Source organism: Gavia stellata, chromosome 5 (assembly GCF_030936135.1).
Source record: "Gavia stellata isolate bGavSte3 chromosome 5, bGavSte3.hap2, whole genome shotgun sequence".
In the NCBI taxonomy this organism is placed as follows: Eukaryota; Metazoa; Chordata; class Aves; order Gaviiformes; family Gaviidae; genus Gavia; species Gavia stellata.
Window position 1 is genome coordinate 43692534 of NC_082598.1, and position 21466 is coordinate 43713999.

The following is a 21466-nucleotide window of genomic DNA, read 5'->3' on the forward strand; positions in this document are numbered from 1 at the left end:
ATTTTTAAGCTTTTATATTACTGACCATATCTGTAAGTTCCATAATTGCAATAGGGCCACTAGGAGTAAGAGGGCATAAAAATGCATTCAACTTGATGCTTTTTATCGATAAATTTAGGACTTAACTCTTGAGAAATCTTGAATCCCATCTTGAATCAGAGTAGTTTGCTTACATTATGAATAGCTTTAAGAAAAATAACATCTACCAGAGTGTAGTTGTATGATGACTGAATTTGTGAATAAATTGATATGTATGCATATAGATTTGTTTCATATTTTAGCAATATGTATTTTTCTATTTTTACTGTCTTTACCATCTGTGGATCTACCCAATTTGCAGTAATTTTTTTTTTCCATCTGGTACAAGCTACATAAGCTTAACTATAATAAATATATATAAAAATAATCATCCAGTGTTAATATTCACAAAGAACGTTGAATGAATATCTCTATCACTGGTTTAATTACAGATTCTGAAGTGCAGCTTATGTCTTCACAGATTCTAAGTTTAGGTATTTGTTGATTTTTAACGTCCTTAGCTTGTTTAAAAGGGATATTTTTTTCTCACACAAAAAAAAAATCATACAGGTCATAAAAAAATAGGTCCTAATTCTTTCAGCATAGCTTTGTTTTACTACTTAAAATCTGTGCAGCACTATTCTTAAACTGACACCAATAATTTTAACTGCTTCCTTCTGTTATGTTGCAAATATATTGTCCTTAGTAGACCTGTGGTTTTTCTTCCATCCCATTTTCTGTGCCACATCTGTTCTTACTTGCTTTGTAATGGTAATTATGCTGTAACGCCGCTGTAATGACTACCTGTTGGGAGAAACATACCAAAATCCGGTCCACGAGAGTGGCATGATACAGCAGACCTCATCATTGTCTTTGTAATGAATTTTCTACAGACTGAAAAACAAACAAACAAAAGCAATGGCAGCAGAAGTATACTATCTGTTTCGTAACTGATTCCAGACATTTCTCCTTGACATGCTAAAAGTACAAAAACTTTCAGCTTCCTGAAAGAAAGCTGATGAGTAGCACTTTCTTCTTGCTGCCCTCAGTTATGGTTGAAAAAATGTTTTCTAGAAATTGAGTAAGGGCCAAGGCCTTTGCAAATACCTTTCTTAAACACAAAGTAGACCCTTAAAAGCTAGACTGTTTCTGTCTTTGTGCCCTCCATGTGTCCTTTGCATCTTTCAGGGCTTCTGTCCTGAACACAATGCAACAATTTTCATATCTGCATTATTTACAAAAAAAAAGGGGGGTTGGGGGGGAGGCAGACAATTTACATGAGCTCCTGTCATTTGTGGAATAGTGCAACATTTGGAACAGGAGGACATTTTTCTTCAAATTTTTATACATCACATTTGGTCCAAGTAGGCTGTTGAGCCAGTCTACTATCCACCCTTTTTTTTAACCTGCAGGACTTCAAATACCATCAAAATTGATACCTCCAGAGACTGTTCTGATTCTTACTGGTGATTTATCTCACATTGTTTTGGTTTATTCTTCACTCAACAAGGGCCCAGCATTAAGAATTAAGAGACTAATGCTTCTAAAGGATGATAGATGTCTTCAGGATGTTGTAAGGAAACAATGAGCTTTTCTCACTCAGTCTTAAATGAAAAAATGAAGCTATGACTGATCTTTTCTGAAAGGTGTGCGTATTACAAAGTACAACGGCAGTGTACATCGGCCATGTTTTTAGTGGTGTGGGAAGGTACTTCCTTCTACTGAAAGATATATCACTTGCTGTGTCACACTGTAAAGATTGTTTGACATGAGACTTAAAAATTTCAGATTCTGTCTTGTCTGTGAATTTTCTTTCTATGGTTCTCCACGTCAGTCAAACTGACGCTATTTTTATGGAGTTCCCTTATATCTAAGGTTTGGGTTTGTTTGTTTGGGTTTTTTTTCCCCTTCTGGCTATTGCCGACTTGCTAGTAGTCTGAAAAAAAGACTGTTTCCAAAGTTGTATAGTGTTGCTAGAGTAGATATAATTGATACAGTAAGCTGAATAAACTGCTGAAGTTGGTATTTTTCTGTATCAGATACTGTTCTGGAGGGTTCTTCTAATGAAGTGTCTCAGAGCAAAGATCCAGTTAGCCTTCCTTGAAAGTGGCACCCTGCTTTTTCTGCTGCAAGGCAAAAGTGTCGTTATCTGATGCAGTACAACAAAATAAATTTGCTTTTGACTTTGTTTCTGAATATGTTCTGGAGTATGCTAAAAACTACTAAACAGTATTTTCTTGATCGTGTTGTTTCCCTTAAACATAATTTGAATCACTTTTGTTCAGAAAACTGTAAGTTTTCCCTATTTCAAAAACAGAAAACTCTTTGCAATACATTTCTTATTCTTGTTTCAAATAATATTTACAGTTTTGGATTTAGTGTATGAGCCAATCCGTAAATGCATCTATTTCCCAATTTTAAACTATGAATTTTATATCATGTAGTCTGCAGATATCTTAACAAAGGAACATAGATATCATATGGTCTTGCTTTTAAAAGTTTAGAAATGCCAAAATTAAAACTGCCTACATTTAGTTTCTATCGTGCATGATGTATAATCATTAATGGCATGGTCTTTAATAAATGTTCATACATTGTTTATTCATAAGACCCCTGTACTGTTCACTGCATATAACAGAATGAAACACTTTTCATTATTTTTTTCTATCCAGCTTGTTAAGTTTGTGACCCTAGTCTTTGATCTTCTAGCTGAAACTGTTCTGAAGACAATAATTTTTGTCTTGGATTTTAAAATGATCTTGAGAATACAAAACGCCTTAAAAATTACTCATGTTCAGAATAAGAAGAAAGGTACAGAAAATGAGGTGCCATTCTCCTCTTTAGTAGCAGGAGGGATGAGATAAAGATCACGAGTGTATGTTCTTTAGAGTCATAACCTTTGATCTGAGCATTTAGCCTGTCTAGCATTTTTGTAACATTTACCATACTCAAAGGATGGCCTCCATTAGCTCTGAAGTACTGGAGCACTGAATTAGCACTTGATCTAATTGGATTCTTGGCTTGATTTTAATTATATTAATTCATCATAGATTTGTGTATAAAATTTTCTATTTTTTTAAAAAAAGCAGGCTGAGAAAACCCTAGGAATTTGTATTTAATGGAGTATTGACACATTATTAATTTTAATGGACTTTCTTAAAGTCATTTGAAAGCCCAAACTTGGCTAAAAAACCACTTTCCATGTCATGATATTTTTTGACATTTATAAAATGTTTTTGTTTCAAAATGGAATTTAAGCTAGAAATTTAGAATTTCCTTTGACAAGAAATATATAAACCAGATTCTTTTTAGTTTGGTATTTTTTATAACCAAAATGAGCATTTCATGTGGCTCTTAGTGTTTGAGAGAAGACTTTAAACAGAGAGCAAGCTCTGTATGAGTAGTAGAAGCCTCATTGTTATTTGGGGTGCCAAGTATGCATCACGTTCCATAGAAGGAAGTTTCAGTAGTATACAGCTACCTTGAAATAATGAGGGGAAGTTGCCAATCAAGTTAAGCAAAGCATTTCTTTCAGTAAAAAGAACCTGAATGTCTGACTGTCAAAATTCGTCAAACTTAGTATGTTTCTAGAAAATGTCTGTTTTGACAAATATCAATTTTCTAACAGAAAGCTAAACAAACAAGGAAAAAAAATCCTTGGAAATTCTTACCTTGCTTTATGCTGACCTCTGCAACTCAGGCTATAGAGGTTACCATTCTCTATGTGGAATACATGGGTGAAACAGTTTGACAGTGCTTTTCTTCAGTTTGTATTGAGAGATTGAGACCCAGAAATTTAGGATTGCTTTCCAGACTGTAAAGAAAATGTTTGTGGGTTTGGTTATAGGTTTTTTTTTGCAATCCTGTTTCCTCCACAACTCAATTATTTCTTTACATTTCTTCAAACCTCTTCCTGTATCGGTCCTATCTCTACTGTTCTTGATTTCTCATCCTTCCTTTGCTTGCCTAGGCTTAATACCAGTCTTAATCAGTCACTTTGAGATGCACATCTGGATTCTTTATTTCTTTCAGCTAATTTCCACTTCCTTCTTATACCACCTCCTTCCAGTTCACTGCTCAAAAAATCAGTCACTGATGTTGACTTAGTCCTTGTTTTCCTTCATGTGGCAGTTCCACCCTACTCCTGCCTCCTGACTTTCTCCTGCCCAGTTATCAGTCCTATTCCACCTATTTGTTTCCTAATGTCTACGTTCCCAAATCTTGGTTTCCAGAAACTGATTTGTGACTCCTCTGTTTACTTACCTTATTCCAAACTCCTCTTTTTGTTTGGTGTGCTCCAAGCTTCTCACCTTATCTACTTACTCCTTTTGTCCCCAGTCATCAGTTACCTCTACATTTTTTTTCCTTGCATCCCGGTATCAGAAACTATCGTATAGGCATATGCCAGTTCAACTATCCAAGCAGGAGACATAGATGAATAAAGAAAATAGTAATACATTGCAAAAGGACAGTAGAAAAGAATTGTTCCTTTTATTCAAATATTTGGAGTTAAGAGTATTGACATACTGTAAATAGTGGTCGATTCAGGTAAGTTTTAGTTGGAAGGTACCCCTGCAGGACCTATAATCTAGCCTCCCACTCAGAGTTGGGGCTGTTGCAATGCTGGATTGATCAGGTCAGCTGTGCATTTCTTTCAGTCAAATCTTGAAAACCCCCAAGAACAAAGACACCATGATCTCCATGAGCAGCTTGTTCTGCTGCTGCACTACACTCCTAGTAAAGAAATTTTCCCTCATATCCAGCCTGAACTTCCCAAGCTGCAATGTGTGACCTTTGGACCTCGTTTAAATCATTTGGTACTGCTGATGAGAGCTGGTAATTGCCCTTGAGATGGTTGCAGGCAACCATCCATTTGTCTCCTCATTCCCAGACTAAATAAATCCAGCTCTTTCAAGTTCTCCTGCTGTCCACTGTAACTCCCAGGCCATTTTCAACATAGTCAGTTGTTTTGCAGCCTGTACCCCACATTCCTTCCTAGTTATTCCTTCCTAGGTTCAGAACTTTCCAATTCTTACTGAACCTCATTTTTCTACTGAGGTCGCTCTGGATTGAGCCTTTCTATTTGTTGTGTCATCTGCTCCCACTAATTTAGTAGTGCTCTGTGTTATCATCCAGGTTGTTACTGAAGATGTTAAACAATACGATCCCCAGAACTGACTCTGGGGTGCTTTGGCCATTAGTGGGACGTTAAGCTGTTGACCACTGATGTAATCAATTTTGATCCCACTTAACTTTCCAGCCTTTACTTCCTCAGCTTCCAAATGAACGCACTATGGGAGACTATATCAAAAGCCTTAGTAAGGTGAAGGTACGCTACACCCACGATTCTCCCCTTGTGCACAAAACTGTTGTTTCATTGTAGAAGGCAGTCTGGCTGGTCAAGCACTGTAAATCCTTGATAGGTCTGCACTGAGTATTTATTCTTGTCTGTTGTGTGCATGGAAAAGGACTCAGAGGACATTTTCCATTGATCTTTAGAGGGACTGAGGTGAGGCTACCTGGCTGTAGTTCCCTGCATCTACCTCCTTATATTTTATTTTTTAAGGTGCTAGCTCTTTTTCCAGTTCCCAGAGCTCTCCCTGATATGGTCTACCATTTTTCATAGATACAAACCATAGCCTCACAATCATATTGGCCATCTCTTTCAACACACTTGGGTAAATTCCCTCCAGCTCCGTAGATGTGATCTGATCTCTCTGCGTACTCTGTTACTGTTCTACCACTCTTGGCTGTCCTTCTCTTCTCCAGATTGTGGCATTGTACGCAGAGGTCAGGGAGTAAGTTTTGCCCTTGTTACCAAGGGCTTGTGCATTAGTGAAGAGGCAACTGAGGAAATTGAACAGTAACCCTTCTGAACAGGCATGTGAAAGTCTCACAGGTGGCCTTCTACCTCACATATGTCATCTGTTTGCAACTCTGTTAGAGTACAGCTCCTGTAGTCTAACAAACCTGTTTTAAGGCCCTCCTTACAAGTTGAATCTTGACAGTATAATAGGAGGAGCATGGCCAAAACTTTTTGTATGTGTTTGTAGTGTAAAGATGGTACATAATTTTTTTTGTTCATGATGAGAAATGAGATGCATTTTTAAAGAAACAATGTCTTAAATCTTATTGGGATTTAGAAGCTTATAGTGTTTGTGCTTTGATATTAATTCCTTCCTTTTCAAAATGCTTTTCAGTATTTTCTCAGTATTTCTGAATATAAGCTTTTGTGAACATTTGGTATTTCTTGGCAAATAATTTCAATACTGTGCTATTCAAACCTGCCATTAGTAATGCTGCTTGTACCAAATAGACAGCCTCCACAGAGATCTTACTGAATGAGATCTGTGAAACAGAAAGAGAGGGCTGAAAAGTGGTGGCTCTTAGCCCAGCCTCATCAACGGTACTAGAAGCATGAGGCAAAGGGAGCGGGTTAAACATTGAGTGTGGTGAGCTGAGTGCCAGAGTTGCTGGAAGCAGCTATTGACTCTAACTGTGCTTTGGCAGCTCCGGGAATACAGGCCTGGGGCATAGCATGGCCCAGGAGTCTGGAGCAGCAGAGGAAGCTGCTATCAGCCTCCCTGGAGGCTGGCAGTGAACAACAAACTAGCATCCTTTCACCTGTCACTTCAGCACCCCACTCAAGGAGGCTAGGTACCAAACAAGTAGGAAAGGAGTTTTGCTGCAAGGCTCAAACTCGCCTACAGGTGTTTAGGTCCTTCACTACCGGAGGAGCAATGCCAATATTACCTCTGTGGCAGTTCATTATTCTGGAGTTTATTTTCTTATATTGATTCTTTGACTTACTAGACTGATCTTTAAGATCGTTTGATTCCCAGAAGTACTGGATGTGAAGTGCCACTGCCTTTATCTGTGTCTGAGGTCCTTTATGCACAGAACTACTTCTGGTGGTTTGGGCTAAACTAATTATATTTCTAATGGGAGACTTAATCTGGGGAAAAAGAGTCAAATCTGGCAGTTGTCACCTTTCTATGCTAGCCTGTAAATATCTTCTAGACTTTGTTTTTTCTTATTTCTTAAGTCCAGGTAATAAATCTGATGGTTTTTTCTTTAAACCTTGATTCACCAAAGAAAGGTTCCTGCTCTGTGCTGCTTTGGAGTGTTGGAAAGGAGTCCTCAAAGGTGGCTTCATGGGAAGCATAAAAGGTATCTCAGCTGGTGAGGAGAGGTGGATCCTGTTGAGAAGAAAGTATAGAGCCAAAAAATTCGCTAGACAAACAGTCCCTGCCCTCCTGGAGCTAGTTCTGTTCCTAGTTCTACTGCAGATCGTTAGCTATGTAGCATGTTGGTTGATGGTTGGACTTGATGATCTTACAGGTCTTTTCCAACCTTAGTGATTCTGTGATCACATAAGGTATGTGCATATTGTCCTACAGATTAAGCAACCTATTGAATGTATCTGGGACAGTTAGTAAAAAATGTGCTCAGGAGCACATGGTTGGTCCAGGCTTCTTGCCCTCACAGATCTTCTGAGACACATAAGATGCTGACTGCAGTAAATATGGTGTTGGGGAGTGTGGTAGCTACCTTATTCCCTTGAGTGCACTGTCCTGCAGTTAACTGGCTAAACTAATGCTCCATATTTATACAACAGAGTGCTCATGTGGCTTACGGTAAATCAGATGCGTATGCAGGTCAGCAGGTATGAAAAGCAGCATCTGATAGGAAGGCAGGTATCCACAGGCTGTTGAAGAGCATATCTGTCTGTCTATATCCTGGATGAGGACTCCAGACTGACTCAGATTTCAGGATGAAGAATTTCCCAGTACACAAGCATCATGCATTTTCATGATGCAACTTACACTTCCCTAGTTATGGTTTATGTTTTGGGGTAGTAGTCTCCTTAGATGTGGTTGGAGTATCTTAGTTATTCTGTGTATTCTGCCTGTGGCCCTCTTTTATTTCGGGAAACTGTGGTGTTTAGGAGTGGTAGATTTCCCATATGATGGAAGCTTTGGTGTCTCAACCTTCTATTGCTCTAACACTTTTCCATGTGACCAGCAATTTAAGACTCTACAGGGTAATGGTAATCTTGCAGACATTGGGCTGAAGATCCTAGAGCAAGATATAAGTGGAAAAAAAAAAAAAAAATCGCACACTGTTGGTGCTAACTTTCTTTTTCCACCACTGGAAAGAGGTTGGGACAGAGGTATCAGGTGACAACCCTACCACAGTGTCTTTCAGTGAGACTTGGAATATAAATACGTGTTATAGAGCCACTGGGAAGGTTTGGTGCAGATGAGTCAAACCCTCTGCTATTGGAGACATGCAAAGATGTGAAGGGGAGATACTTGGTGAGCTCAAGTCTGCTGCAGAAGTGAGCTTGAGGCAAGTGGAGGACTGCAATGTGGGACTGTTGGCTCAATTCAGTTGGCTTGTTGAAATGGAGTCTGAAAATAGCATAGTTACCAAATAGCAAAGACCTAGCCTAAAAGAGGTAAAGAGCTTTCAGATCAGATGAGAAGCAGATGTATGTACTTGAGATGCAGATATAAGAAATGGAATGGAAAACCCATTAAGAACTCCTTGAAATTAAAAACAGAAAAATAGTCTCATAGCTAAGGGCAGCAAGGAGAAAAATCTAAATCTAATACTATAGGTTTTAAGTTATAGTAGGGAGCACATGCAGCCTGAAAGACTTTTGTTTCTGAAATTGTCAAAATATGATTTCATGTTCATGTACAAATTAGAGTATGTAGCTGCTCTTTAATAAAAACAGAAAACTCCCTATGTAGGAATAGCAAGAGCAGCAGTAAAATGCATTTTTTTGCATTATGATAAGTTGTATAAAATTTGAGTGGTATTTTGTATGGGCAGAATTTATTTTGGCACTGAATAAAGTTCAGGAAATCTTGTATCTTTCCTGCTTTGGTAACTGTTAGAAGTATTGTTTCTTGAAAAGGCATTATATATGAAGCAGTACCTCACATTGAACATTTGCCTATTAGACTTTTCCCTAAATTGGTAGTTTGTAAATCACATAATTAATAATATCCCTGCTGTACAACCTGTGCTGTAGCAGTAAGTTATATTTGGATAAAATATAAAGATAAATATAAATTCAGAAAACTGCTTCAATTTCACTGGATTCTCTGACATAAATCAGCTTTGATTTTAATGCATAGGCCATACTAGAGATAAAATGTGAACATGAAACAAGGGCTGGATTTGCATTATCCATTTTTGCAGGTCAACCTTGGTCTGAAAATGTTTGTGAGGGAACTGCCCTCCTTGCTCTAGGGTACCTGCTGTTCTGAGTCAGACTCGTCCTATCTACCATGTATCATTATATTCTATAGCAATATAGATTTCTGTTGGATAATAAATCAAGTGATGTCAGCAATATATGGCAGCATCTACAGAAAATGTTTCAGAGGAGAGATCAATAAAATGATGTAACAAATGCTCTACACAAGAAAGAAAATTAATAGAATCACGTTTTTGTATCTCTATTGAAAGCTGAAAACTTCTGCTGCATAACTACATTGTCAGATAGGATTTTTTCCAGTGAGCTTTTTTCCTCTTTTACTGTACTTAAATGTGTATTTCTTAAAACTTACGTAGCGACTGCTTTTTAAGAATGAAGAGTGAAGAACTCATATAGAAGAATATAGAAATCCAAAAAGAAGCAGTAAAAGTGTTAGAGGCAAAATACCTTATGTCTTTTTTAAAAAAACTTTTCTGATTAAGCTGCTTTTTGTCATTTTGAATCCTTTTCTTAAGGCTGTCATATTTTCAGACTACATACATAATAATTTTTTAAGGTAAGACACTTTCAGGAAAAACAAAAAAAATCTTTAGTCTCAAAGTTTGTAACTGTAGCATGAACTTCAATTCTTAGAAACAATTCATCGCCATGACCCTGATGGAGCATAACGTTTAAACATGCATAATTTTAAGGCATGGATATTAAACTTACTGAAATCCATCATACCTGGCTATTAGAAGTGCTTTATGTATCTTTCAGACCGAGAAAGACTATGAAACTTCACATAGTTTGAAGTAGAGCAGTAAGGATTAATTTTCTATTTAAAATGCATGGATATCTTTAGCTAGAAAATGTTGAAAAAGTGAAATGGTTGCTGCGGCAAATTTGTGACTTTATTCTGTATACTCATACAACCTGCCTTTCAACATACTCAGGACAAACGTAAGGAAGCCCCTGAAGAAAATTCGAAGTCATAGGCTCTATCCTGAGATGTTGCCTTTTGCATTTATAGATTGTTAAAGGATACTTAGGCTAAAGACACTGTGATGCTTCTTAACCTTCACTGTAAACCTTATATTTGTTCATTCTGTTTTTAATTTTAATATAAAATTATGAAAAATGAGGCTTTGTAAATTATATTATCATCTTGATATTCTGAAGAGGATATTGAACATTATAATAATCAAATGCTTATTGACTGAAGATCAGGAAAGGTGTGAATGTAGCAGGAAGCCAGGTTCTTATGCACATGATAGGTTAAATAGCTTTAGGAATATTTGCAAAATTGTGGAATTCCAATTTATTGAAGCAGTTTCCTTATTATGTAATCTGAAAATCAATTAACTATTTTGTTTTTAGAGGCGCATAAAGATTTTGTTTAACGTATCCAGTAATGGACTTTCTTTAAGTAACAGGTGATTTGAAAAATTAACTCTTTAGGAAAATCACTATAGGTGTATATGGGTATATATATTTTGGATTTAAGATAGAGAATTCCATGCAAACCATAATCCATTCAAACCATAGTGCAATTCAAAAACCCAAACCCACCCCCATCCCCCAACCTAAAAAGAAAGTGGAGGGGTAGGCATAATGGGGAGAAGAATACAGAACAAAATAGTGTTACTGTGTTGTGTGTAGATGTGTAGGGCTGCTTCATCTTGAATGCTCTGCACAATTCTAGTCATACCATATCAAAAAAATAGACTTGGAAAAGATTCAGAGAAGGGTAACAAGAAAGGTATGGAGTAGCTTTGTAGACAGAAATAAGTCAGCTAAGACTCTTACTTCCAGAAATGCCCGAGGGACGTTATATTTGGGATCTGTGAAGTTGTCTGCAGTGTAGAGATGAACAAGAATTGATTTATCATCTGATTGGTTTGAGGCCAACTTGAGAATGTGTAATTTATACAAGCTCCACTTCTACATTACAAGCTCCACTTCTACGTTCTTCCTTAATCATAATGCAGAATGCTTTGCCTTAGAAGGGATTTTAGTGTCGCTTTAGGATGACTGCTCTGTTGTTCTAATAGCTCTATGTTCTAGTTAGAATAACTTTTCAGCATTTTAATGATAAACGTATTGTCTGACTAGGCTTATTGTGGGTGAACATTACTGATCTAGTAGAAATGGAAAGTGAATCTACCACTTTCATGTTTTTTCAGGAGTTGAAAGCTTTGCCAGTGTAGTGTGATTGATGGAACAGCATTGCATTAAAGCTGGCTCAAACCTCTTCAGAACACCACTATAGGAATAACATATCCGTTATTACTATTAGGAGGGATATAATTGGAAAACACTATCATAATTGTAATTTCTGCTTATCTCTTGCATGATTTAAAAAAATAGTAATTTGATATGCCTGTCTGTATTTGTTTCCTGTTAAAAATAGTAATTAAAAAGGCAAATAACACACAATGATTCATATATTGTTAATCTGTGCGGCATCAGAGTAAAGGAATGCATAAGTATTGGTACAGAACTATGGTTCTATTCTGCACTTCCAGATTCTGCTCATTTCTATCTTCCTCTTTCAAAGCATGTATTCCTATAACAACATTTTTACTAATAAAATATCATCAGTAAAATACAATTTAGGCTGCAACCACTTTTTTTCCCTTTGAGGTAAAACTGTTGAGCTTTTAAAAACCAAAGAAATGCTTTGCTCCTGTAAAGATGTGCTTGATCCTTGATCATTTTTAAGGTATGATTATGTGGCTTTGACAACTGTATGAGACTCACATTTTCCCAGTAGTTTTATAAATTGAGGCTTCTTTACAGTGGTCTTGGTGATCTTTTAGCAGGTGGGATGGAACTGCTGTATGTGACAATGCTCCCACTGCAGTTTGTGAATGCTAATTTATGCAGATATTCAAATGTTGAGCACAGACTTTTACATGTTTTGTTCCAGAGAATAGTGAGTTAAATTAAGACATATTAAATAATTGTAGTAATTTTCCTGCTCCACCTATTATTTGAGGTGTGCAGATCAATTTATTTATGTCTCAGCTATGAATTTGTAATCTATTACCAAATTACTTAAAATGTTGAATGCAATTTATTTAATTCCAGTTTTTCCTTCTTGAAATTGTAGCCTAATACAGCTGATGGCATAATGAGGAGGATATTTTATGTTTAGGAAGGTGATTTGTAGAAAATAAAGCTAATTACACTTATTTAATGACAGATCTTACTGATGCAGTTGAAAACTACAGAGCAGAATATTTATTTTTCTAAAATTCATTTATCATTCTTTAAAATACAGTTACATTTTATTGATGATGACTTTAGAACTTTAGTTTTGAAAAGCCATTGATGGAAAATGTAATTAAGTTTTTTAATATCTTAGAACCTAAAGTACAGGAAAACTACTGTAACATTTTAAAAGCAATGTTAGAAACATTGCCTATATAAGTACTGTGAGAAATACTTTTTCTGTTTTAAATGCTAGTAAGTAACATTGTTTGAATAGCATTTTTACTTAATGAGTGCTGTTTTATTCTATATGAGTGATTTGTCCCATTATGATGACTGTAATCTTTTTCTCATTTGTTTTTTACTGCTTGCCTTTTCTAGGAAGTAGAGGTTGGTATACATCTTCTGTCTTGCATGATTCTGGGATATTTTTCATGTATACATTGATTCCTTATGTTTTACTAAATGTAGGTTGTTTCTCCCTCTCCAGGATGATTATTTTCGTACATGGAGTCCGGGTAAACCATTTGATCAAGGTAAGATTCTGCTACTATTTATTTGTATGGGATACAATTTAAGTGTTTATTATTGTGCTCCTGTTCTAGAATACCTACAGAATTCTATGAATTTGTCATTTTCGCCCTCTTCAAATGATTGATTTAAAGAGGGCCAGAAATTCAGCCTAATCATCATTTTACATCTGTGATTTTTACAGACTGTTACTGTTTAGAGGTAGAGATGGGAGCATTAGGAACCTCCAAAGTAGCTTAAAGTTTCCCCTCATATAAACAAGTTCATGGGGTTTGGGAGGGGTTTTTTTATTTATATATTTAGGTTAAGGACTGTTGTGTTCTCAGTAGGACATTTGAAGAAAAACAGGTGTGCAATCTGATGTTAGTCTTCTGCAGTTAAAAAAAAAAAATCATTAAAAAGTTGAAAATCTCTTTCTATCTGTCTGGTAAAAGAAGATTTAGAAAAACAGTTTTGGAAGTCTGTCATGTTCAAGTAATCTGTCTTGAGGCAAAATACAGATGAAGCTTTGAGAATGCTATAGTAGAACAATTTCAGCCTTAGAATAATTTGAGCAAACGCAGCAGATTTTCACATTAAACATTCCCTCCCCAAGCATTGGAACTTAATATTTACTGTCAATATAATCCACTTCATGTATGTTGTTTCAAAGTGTATGACTACTATTGTGAAACTACAGAGAATCTTGATACTTTTTTTTTAATTGCTACAATGAGCAATTAAAGAATCATAGAATCATGGAATGGTTTGGGTTGGGAAGGGACCTTAAATATCATCTAGTTCCAACCCCTGCCATGGGCAGGGACACCTTCCACAAGGTCAGGTTGCTCAAAGCCCCGTCCAACCTGGCCTTGAACACTCCCAGGGTTGGGGCATCCACAGCTTCTCTGGGCAGCCTGTTCTAGTGCCTCACCACCCTCACGGTGAAGAATTTCTTCCTTATATCTAATCTAATCTACCCTCTTTCCGTTTGAAGCCATTATGCCTTGTCCTGTCGCTACATGCCCTTGTAAAAAGTTCCTCTCCAGCTTTCTCGCAGGCCCCCTTCAGGTACTGGAAGGCTGCTATACGGTCTCCCCGGAGCCTTCTCTTCCCTAGGCTGAACAACCCCAACTCTCTCAGCGTGTCTTCATAGGAGATCATCTTTGTGGCCCTCCTCTGGACTCGGTCCAACAGGTCCATGTCCTTCTTATGTTGGGGGCCCCAGAGCTGAACGCAGTACTCCAGGTGGGGTCTCATGAGAGTGGCGTAGAGGGGCAGAATCACCTGCTGGTCACGCTTCTTTTGATGCAGCCCAGGATACGCTTGGCTTTCTGGGCTGCAAGCATGCACTGGCAGCTCATGTTGAGCTTCTCATCAACCACCACTTCAGAGACTTTGTCTTTTCTGATAATACCAATGGCACAAATGCAATGAAGAAACAGTGTAGGGGCTTGTACAGAACAGACTGAGATAAAAATGTTGTAAAAATAATGTTTAGTCAATTTAAATAACTTTCACCATAATGGATACTGACTTTTAAGGGAGATTTATGAGTTATATTTTATTACAGCCACATGTCTTGGAGATGGACCTTCCACCATGTTCTATGCCTTTGTCACTTTAACTCAGGATTACTGTAGTATAGCCTGTGAAAGGAAATGCCTTAATTTCTTAAATGAATGCACCTTGCTTGTTTTGCCAGTTTGTGGGAGAGAGGAGTAGAGGGAGGGGAAAAAAGTCCCATCTATGTTATCACTACTCTACGAATTGTGGTGATTTTCTTCTGGTTTGGTGGAAATTTGTAAATGTTAATTCAGATCCATGGCAGCCTGAATATTTTAGAACTTGACAATTTCACAGACCATATGCCTCTCCTCATATACTAATACATTAAGAAAAAGCACTTGACTTCAGTCTTCTGACTCCTCAGAGAAAAAGATTCCTTTCTTTTGGTGAAGCACCTCATCTAAGAAGCGGGCTTATCACTTCACTACAAAGTACCTTTAGTCTATTCCTTTTCTTCTTTGGTTTTTGACAGAGGGGCATGGTCTGCAAATATGTTTTTAGTATGAGAACTGGAATAGGTTTTACTTTAATGACTTATTGGTGGCAAAATCTTTCATCAGAAGACATTGAATTGAATATGCTGTAAATTTTGCTCATGATTTTTTTTGTTACTGCGTACTTGATATGTTTTGGATTTTCTGAAAGTCTGTAAATAATACTGCTTACTAGATCTGGAAAATATACTAAAAGATAGAAGAAGGTTTCCCAGTCAATATCTTGGTCTCCATGTTGTCAGAATTGGCTTCCTCTTACTTTTGGGTATAAAGGGAAATGATTTTTTTGAAACATAGCAAAATATTCCTGAGAATAAAATATAACTATGGAAGTACCATAGTACATAGCACATTCAAGTCTGTCTCATCGGATGGGAAGAGTGATAATGGGTGATATTTTGTGGGAAGAGCCATTCATACTTTAAAAGTGTGGCAACCTTGCAAATGTCAGTTCCTCAGGAGTGAATGTGATGTTCATGATTTACTGACAAAAATCAGGTCTTCTGTGATTCCCTGTGTTTGCCAATAAAAGACATACAGCAGTGACAATCTCAGCACATTTTTTTTCCTCATATTATTTAATGAGATAGTCTACCAACTCTCACATTTCCTATAAAAACTAAGTTTTAGGTGTACGTTCTGATACTCAGTAGGTGTCTCGGAACGACTCTGTAAGTGTTGTTCCAGGGCTGTGCCATAAGCACTGCACCAGTGCCATTCCACTCCAGTTGTGTACCACTTCACTACTAAGATTAAAACAAATAAGGTTTAACTATTAATTAGCTTTTTCACCTCAGTAACCATACATGTAGACTTACGGGTTTTTAATTTTTTTTTTTTTCAAAAATTAATAAATGGGGACACCATAAATGACTGACTGTGGAGTCCTGTGATCCGTTGGGGCTTGTTGCAAGCCAAGCAATCTATGTTAGAGAATCTTTACGAGGGTTTCCCCTTCAGTCTTCTGTTACTGCCATCCTGGTTTGTGCAGCAGCTACTCTCTCAAATGAGAGCATTCCATAAAAAATGTTCTCCCAAATGAAAACATGAAACTCCTAAGTGAAGACAGATTTTTAAAATGTAGAGATAAACTTGCAGTAAGAGACTAAAGTTGCTCACTAAAGATGATGAATTACTAATGCTTTTACAGTTTTTTTTTTCTTTGCTGATTTAAATTATAGCAGCTTTACATGGTGAAATTACAAATAGATACTTGGAAGTTTTAAAATCTATATATGAACAAAATATGGAGACTTTTAAACTGCATAAACCCCATATCTACATGTAATAGAGGTGGTGGTGGAATATTTAGCTTTATGTCCATGTTTTCAAATTGTTAGTTATCATTTAAAAAGTAATCTCTGTTACACCCCTTTGTCTTTTAGGCTGTGGTGTAGGTACCTGGTACACATGTAACTCCTTGCTGATATCACTAGTAGTCAGACAAATGGGTTTCTCATTATTTACATTTATTATTTTGTGTATCTGTATTCTGCTCGAAATCAGCAAAATATGGAGACCTTTTTCAAATTATTTTTAGGCAACACCCATATTAATTTGCAGGTAGTATTTTTGAGGAACCAATGCTTTCCATGTAGTCATATCTTTGAGGTCTACACATAGTTATTATTTTCCTAAGATTTATATGACTATTAAAGCTTTTCTAAGATTTTCATAGATTTACTGTATATGGATAATATCTCTTTATATTTTTTCAAAATGCATTCTTAGTCTGAACCCAAATCTTAATGCTAATGTTTTGCTGTAATAGTTGAAAAGTCTGTGGTTCAAGGAATCAGTAGTCATGCATATGATAATAAAATGAGTGTCTTAATAGTGTCTTAATTCACTCTTCTCTGCTTCAGTGTCTTTTGAAAGGCATTCTTATGTTAATTGTGATTAAATATGTAAAAATTGCTCAGGTAGATGGATCTGTGTAATTCTGTTGGTATTAATAGGAGTGGTTATATGGAAATACATGTCCAAGCATTCCAGGAGGTTAGCCCTTACTATGAAAATGTATAATGATACTTACTCCTGGGCTGCAAAATACAAGTTATTTTAAAAGATGGAAAAAAATCATGACTTGCATTGCAATCCACCAATGCCATTCCTTAAAGCAACATCTGACATTTGTCCAAAGAGTACTTGTTCCCATTGAACTCTTTTGCTTATATACATGTAAGATAGAAAAATGTATTTAAATACATGCTTTGACTGTATATGAGAGATATATATACACACACATAAATGTTTATGTAATTCTATAAATATCATAATGTAAATTCTTAATAAACAATCATATGGGGCAGGTATTATTGTTGGAATGAATCTGAATGTTGTATTAATCATATTTAGTTACTGCTAAAAGGCAAGTTTTGTTCTTTCAGTGGTTTTAGAAACAAGCATTTAGGATGTTTTGTGTTTTGGACTATTCCAAGTTGAGTATTTTAGTAGCTATACAATGTATGGAATGTATGGAATAGGCTGCCCAGGGAGGTGGTAGAGTCACCCTCCCTGGAGGTATTCAAGGAGCGTGTGGATGTGGCATTGTGGGATGTAGCTTGATGGACATGGTGCTGTGTGGTGTTGGGTGGGTTGTGGCTTGTTGTTGTTGTTGTGTGGCGTGGGTTTTGTGGTTTTTCTTTTTGTGGTGGTTTTTTTTTTTTTTTTTCCAGGTTGGACTCGATGATCTTACAGGTCTTTTCCAACCGTACTGATTCTGTGATTCTGTGATTCAATGTTATCTCAAATTAAAAAAAAAAAACCCAATACTTGCTAGCACGTTTTCTTCATATACCACTTTTACATCAGATAAAAATATACAGGATGCTTTTGTTACATTTTATTTTTAGACTACAGATGGTAGCAGAGCTTGGAGGGTGTAGCTATCGAATAAAATTGCATAAACAAACACACTGGCGTAATTTTTTAAAGCGCAAAGGATGTTTTCCTTTGCTCAATAGAAGTACCTTGGAGGAACACTGGAGTATTTTCATGTAATGGAAAAAATATGAGATGACATTTCCATGGAGAATGAACACCCTGAAGGTATAGTTGGTTTGTAGATATATTTGTAACATTTCTTGTAGACCATTCGATTGAATTATTTTTGGCTTTTATAGTATCAGGTTATATTAGATGTCTGTTTACAACAGAAATATTGTAGATTCAAGTTCACAGCAGAAATAGATTTTGAAACAATTTCAAACACTTATATTTTAGTTGAGTCTTTGCCTTTTAGCTCTTTGTTTCACCTACCTAGTTATATAATAATTTGGGTAGCTAAGAATATGCAAATACTGCAAACACATATCTATAATTTGTGAATACATTTCTGTACTGCGAACTGAAACCATTTAGAGTCATATTGAATAAAATAATTTGATTCACTCATTTGCAAACCCTGGGAAGTCATAAGGGAGTTTAATGAAGATCCATTATTTGAAGACTGTGAAAACAGTCACATAGGTTTAACTTTGCTACATTCATATAAGCACTCATGATCTAGTTTTTATAGCAAAACTGTTGATGTTTTAAAACTAGAAATATATGTCCATCACTTTCAAGATAAATTGCAGTACTTTGCAACTAAAATGCATCACGTATGACTTCAAATATAGTTTAGTCTTAATAGTAAAGAAGCATGACATTTTTAACAGCTTTTCAGTTCTGTTCTTTCTGAAATTCATAGTGTCCTCCTACAAAGACACCATTTCTTTATCTGAGCCAACATTTTAATCTGGTGTACAGTTTCCAGCTTCAGGTATTTAGGTGTGTTTAGGAATCCTGTTGACCAAGAAAATATACCAAATCCTGTGTTAAACAGATTTCTGCTGCTTTTTATTACTTTCAGCCAGCCCTTGCTTGAGAAGATCTTTCATAGATGTCTGAGGAACGCTTCAATGGTGCTTTTTCTTCATTATCTGATGCTGTGCTTTAGTGGTTCTTTATTATTTCTCTTTTATAAATTTCTTTACTGTGGTAACACCAGAAAAGTACTTTGTCCTATACAGTTCACAGTCTCGGCTCCTAACTCAGGTTCACTGCGTAGTACAAATCTGTTTTTCTAGTTGTGGATCTCAAATTGTTTCAGTATTTATTTCCGTAGGACCATTGAATGGATTCTAAGCTCCTATTTTAAGAAAGGCTATATAAAGTATTTTTAGTGAGGCTAAACCCAGCCCATAATATGAGATTTTGCTTGCCTTCAGTTCCTGCTCCCCTGCTACCCTTGCTTTACGCCCTGATGTTAGGTCTGTAGAGTCACCAAAACTTGAATTGTCATAAGACAAATTAAAAAGTTTAATTTTTGTTTCTTTGTTTTTAAATCTGCTAAATCATGGATTCAGGTAGCCATTCAGACCCACGAATAGTTATGTCAGAAAAGCGAATATGTGGCACAGGGCTACAGTGACTGGCTAGAAGTAGAGTGCCAGGCCTTAAGCTGGCAGCATGCTGAGCAAAGGGTATGTGGAACTGTTTCTTTGTATTTCACAAACCTGATAAACTTTAGTCCTGCAAATCTCTTCATTTTAAAAGTCCTACTACTTCTCTCTACTGTGCTGGGATGTCCCAACTAATTCTCTTGAGTCACAGGTGCCCTCAGTCCCTGATGGCTGTGTGCCTGAAAATGTTTTGGTGTGTACTAGGACTGCTGCTTCTTTACAGGCTCACTTAATGGCCTAATGAACTTTCTTGTGTTTGCCACGGAAATTTAATAAGAAAGCTTGCAAACTAGCTAATAGAGGTAGTTATTAGGAATATGAAATCTGAAATCACACATTACTGTTTAGTGGTAAGGGAAAAAGAAAAGCTTAATAAATTCCTTTTAAAAAAACAATCAAGCAAAGAATGTAAAGAAGAAAAAAGGCTGCACATAGTTTTTCTTGAACTCGAATAGAAGAATGACAGTTCTTAAAGCACATTTTAAATGTTAAAAGTTGCCTTTTTGACCCATTTTTATTTAACCACCTCATATTTAAAAACCTGTTTCCTTATTTAAATTGTTTTCTTAACTAAGATGCTTCTTGTCTGCTTCTGTTATCCTGTTTATCTCTGGTTGATGTATACATAACTCTTTACTAATTTTTCATTTACAGTTTGTAAAGGACATACATCGCAGGACAAATAAGTTGCAGTATGGCATTGTTCTTGCATTTTGATGGGAAAGGATTGTGAGAGAATGACGGGATTTTAGGATTGTGCCTGAAGTTCTTGTTTAATTAACAGAAATTACGCTATTATTTATCATCTGTGAAACTTTAAGAAACCACTTGACTTCTCATGTCAGAATCTGCATAGCCATCAGTAAATAAAAACAATTTTATTATTGGGACCTTGAATATATTAGATCTGACAATCAGTGAGACTGAATAAAGAGCAGAGCCAGAAGTTACATTTTTATGATTGTATTTTTTTCCAGAGAGAGTACTTAAAGTGCTTTAAATAAGAATGGAAAAGAAAGGAAGCATTTGTACTTCCAGAACATTTACTCTGCTTTTATATACTACATAATATGCAACTAAACATATTCAGGCTTTGTTTTTTGTTTAGCTAGGTCTCATTTTAAATGAGACTTTCTCCTTTTAAGTCATCTCCAAGTCACAGGTTTTAAACTAATGTTTCATTCATAAAAATGTGTTCATGATGGAAACAAATTGATTGCCTCATGCATTGAAACATATGCTGTGAGATGGACAGGTACGGCCTTAAAAATTTCAAAACAGGACTTAGCCAAAACTGCAAAAAATATCTGTAGGTCAGATCGTAAAAGATGAACATTGGTACTGTAAAAAATATTTGTGGTAGTAATAACCCCAGGTTGTTATTAAAATGCTCTCTGGTATTCATTAGATACTTTTCTGTATTTATCTGCTAATACAAAAAATAAGTCCAAGCTGTCGAATTGTTATATAGAGTCAAGGTGCCTTCTGGAGAGAAAGGCAAGCTTTGGCTGTGGAATGCTCTGTCTGAAGTGTTGCATGCTCTGCCACTGTGAAGTAACCTCACTTGACTTCTTATCTCCAGTGTTCCTTCCAAGCTACTCCCCACTCATCCTGTCCACGTACAGGGAATACACAATTTCTTCCTCTTCTGTGCTATGCCAGGTGTTGATGCTATGAGTCAGGGCAGAGGGGCATCCTCAAAAGTGACTGAAATTGTAAATTTCTTTATTACAAGCTAGTAACTGCAGAACACCTGTATTTCTGTCTGTATTTCCAAACTAGAGGGTTCTCTCAATCTGGAGACCAGAAGTGTTTAATGCAAACATGAATCTAGAGATCCAAGAGAAACCCTGGAAGGAACATTACAAAGTGAATTTTGGAGCAGGTCCAATTTCTTTACATTTATAATTTTACAGAAGATAAATTCTTGTGTGTGGGTTTTTTTTTTTTCTAATGGCCACTTAAATCTACTTGGGACTTTTACAAGTTTGGTATATTTG

The 21466-nt window shown here is 36.2% G+C and overlaps 1 protein-coding gene across 4 annotated transcripts in view; it reads left to right on the forward strand.

Annotated features, from left to right (window-relative positions):
* Positions 1–21466, forward strand: part of SPOCK3 (SPARC (osteonectin), cwcv and kazal like domains proteoglycan 3) — a 224430-nt gene that overhangs the window by 71253 nt on the left and 131711 nt on the right. For 2 of the 4 annotated variants that reach the window (XM_059817874.1, XM_059817876.1), the window contains exon 2: positions 12936–12981. The exons of 1 other annotated variant lie outside the window; for it this stretch is intronic. In XM_059817874.1, the coding sequence (XP_059673857.1) occupies positions 12936–12981 (46 nt within the window). Of the gene's footprint in view, positions 1–12826; positions 12836–12935; positions 12982–21466 lie in introns of all 4 variants that reach the window. One more of the 4 variants, XM_059817875.1, reaches the window with a different exon arrangement.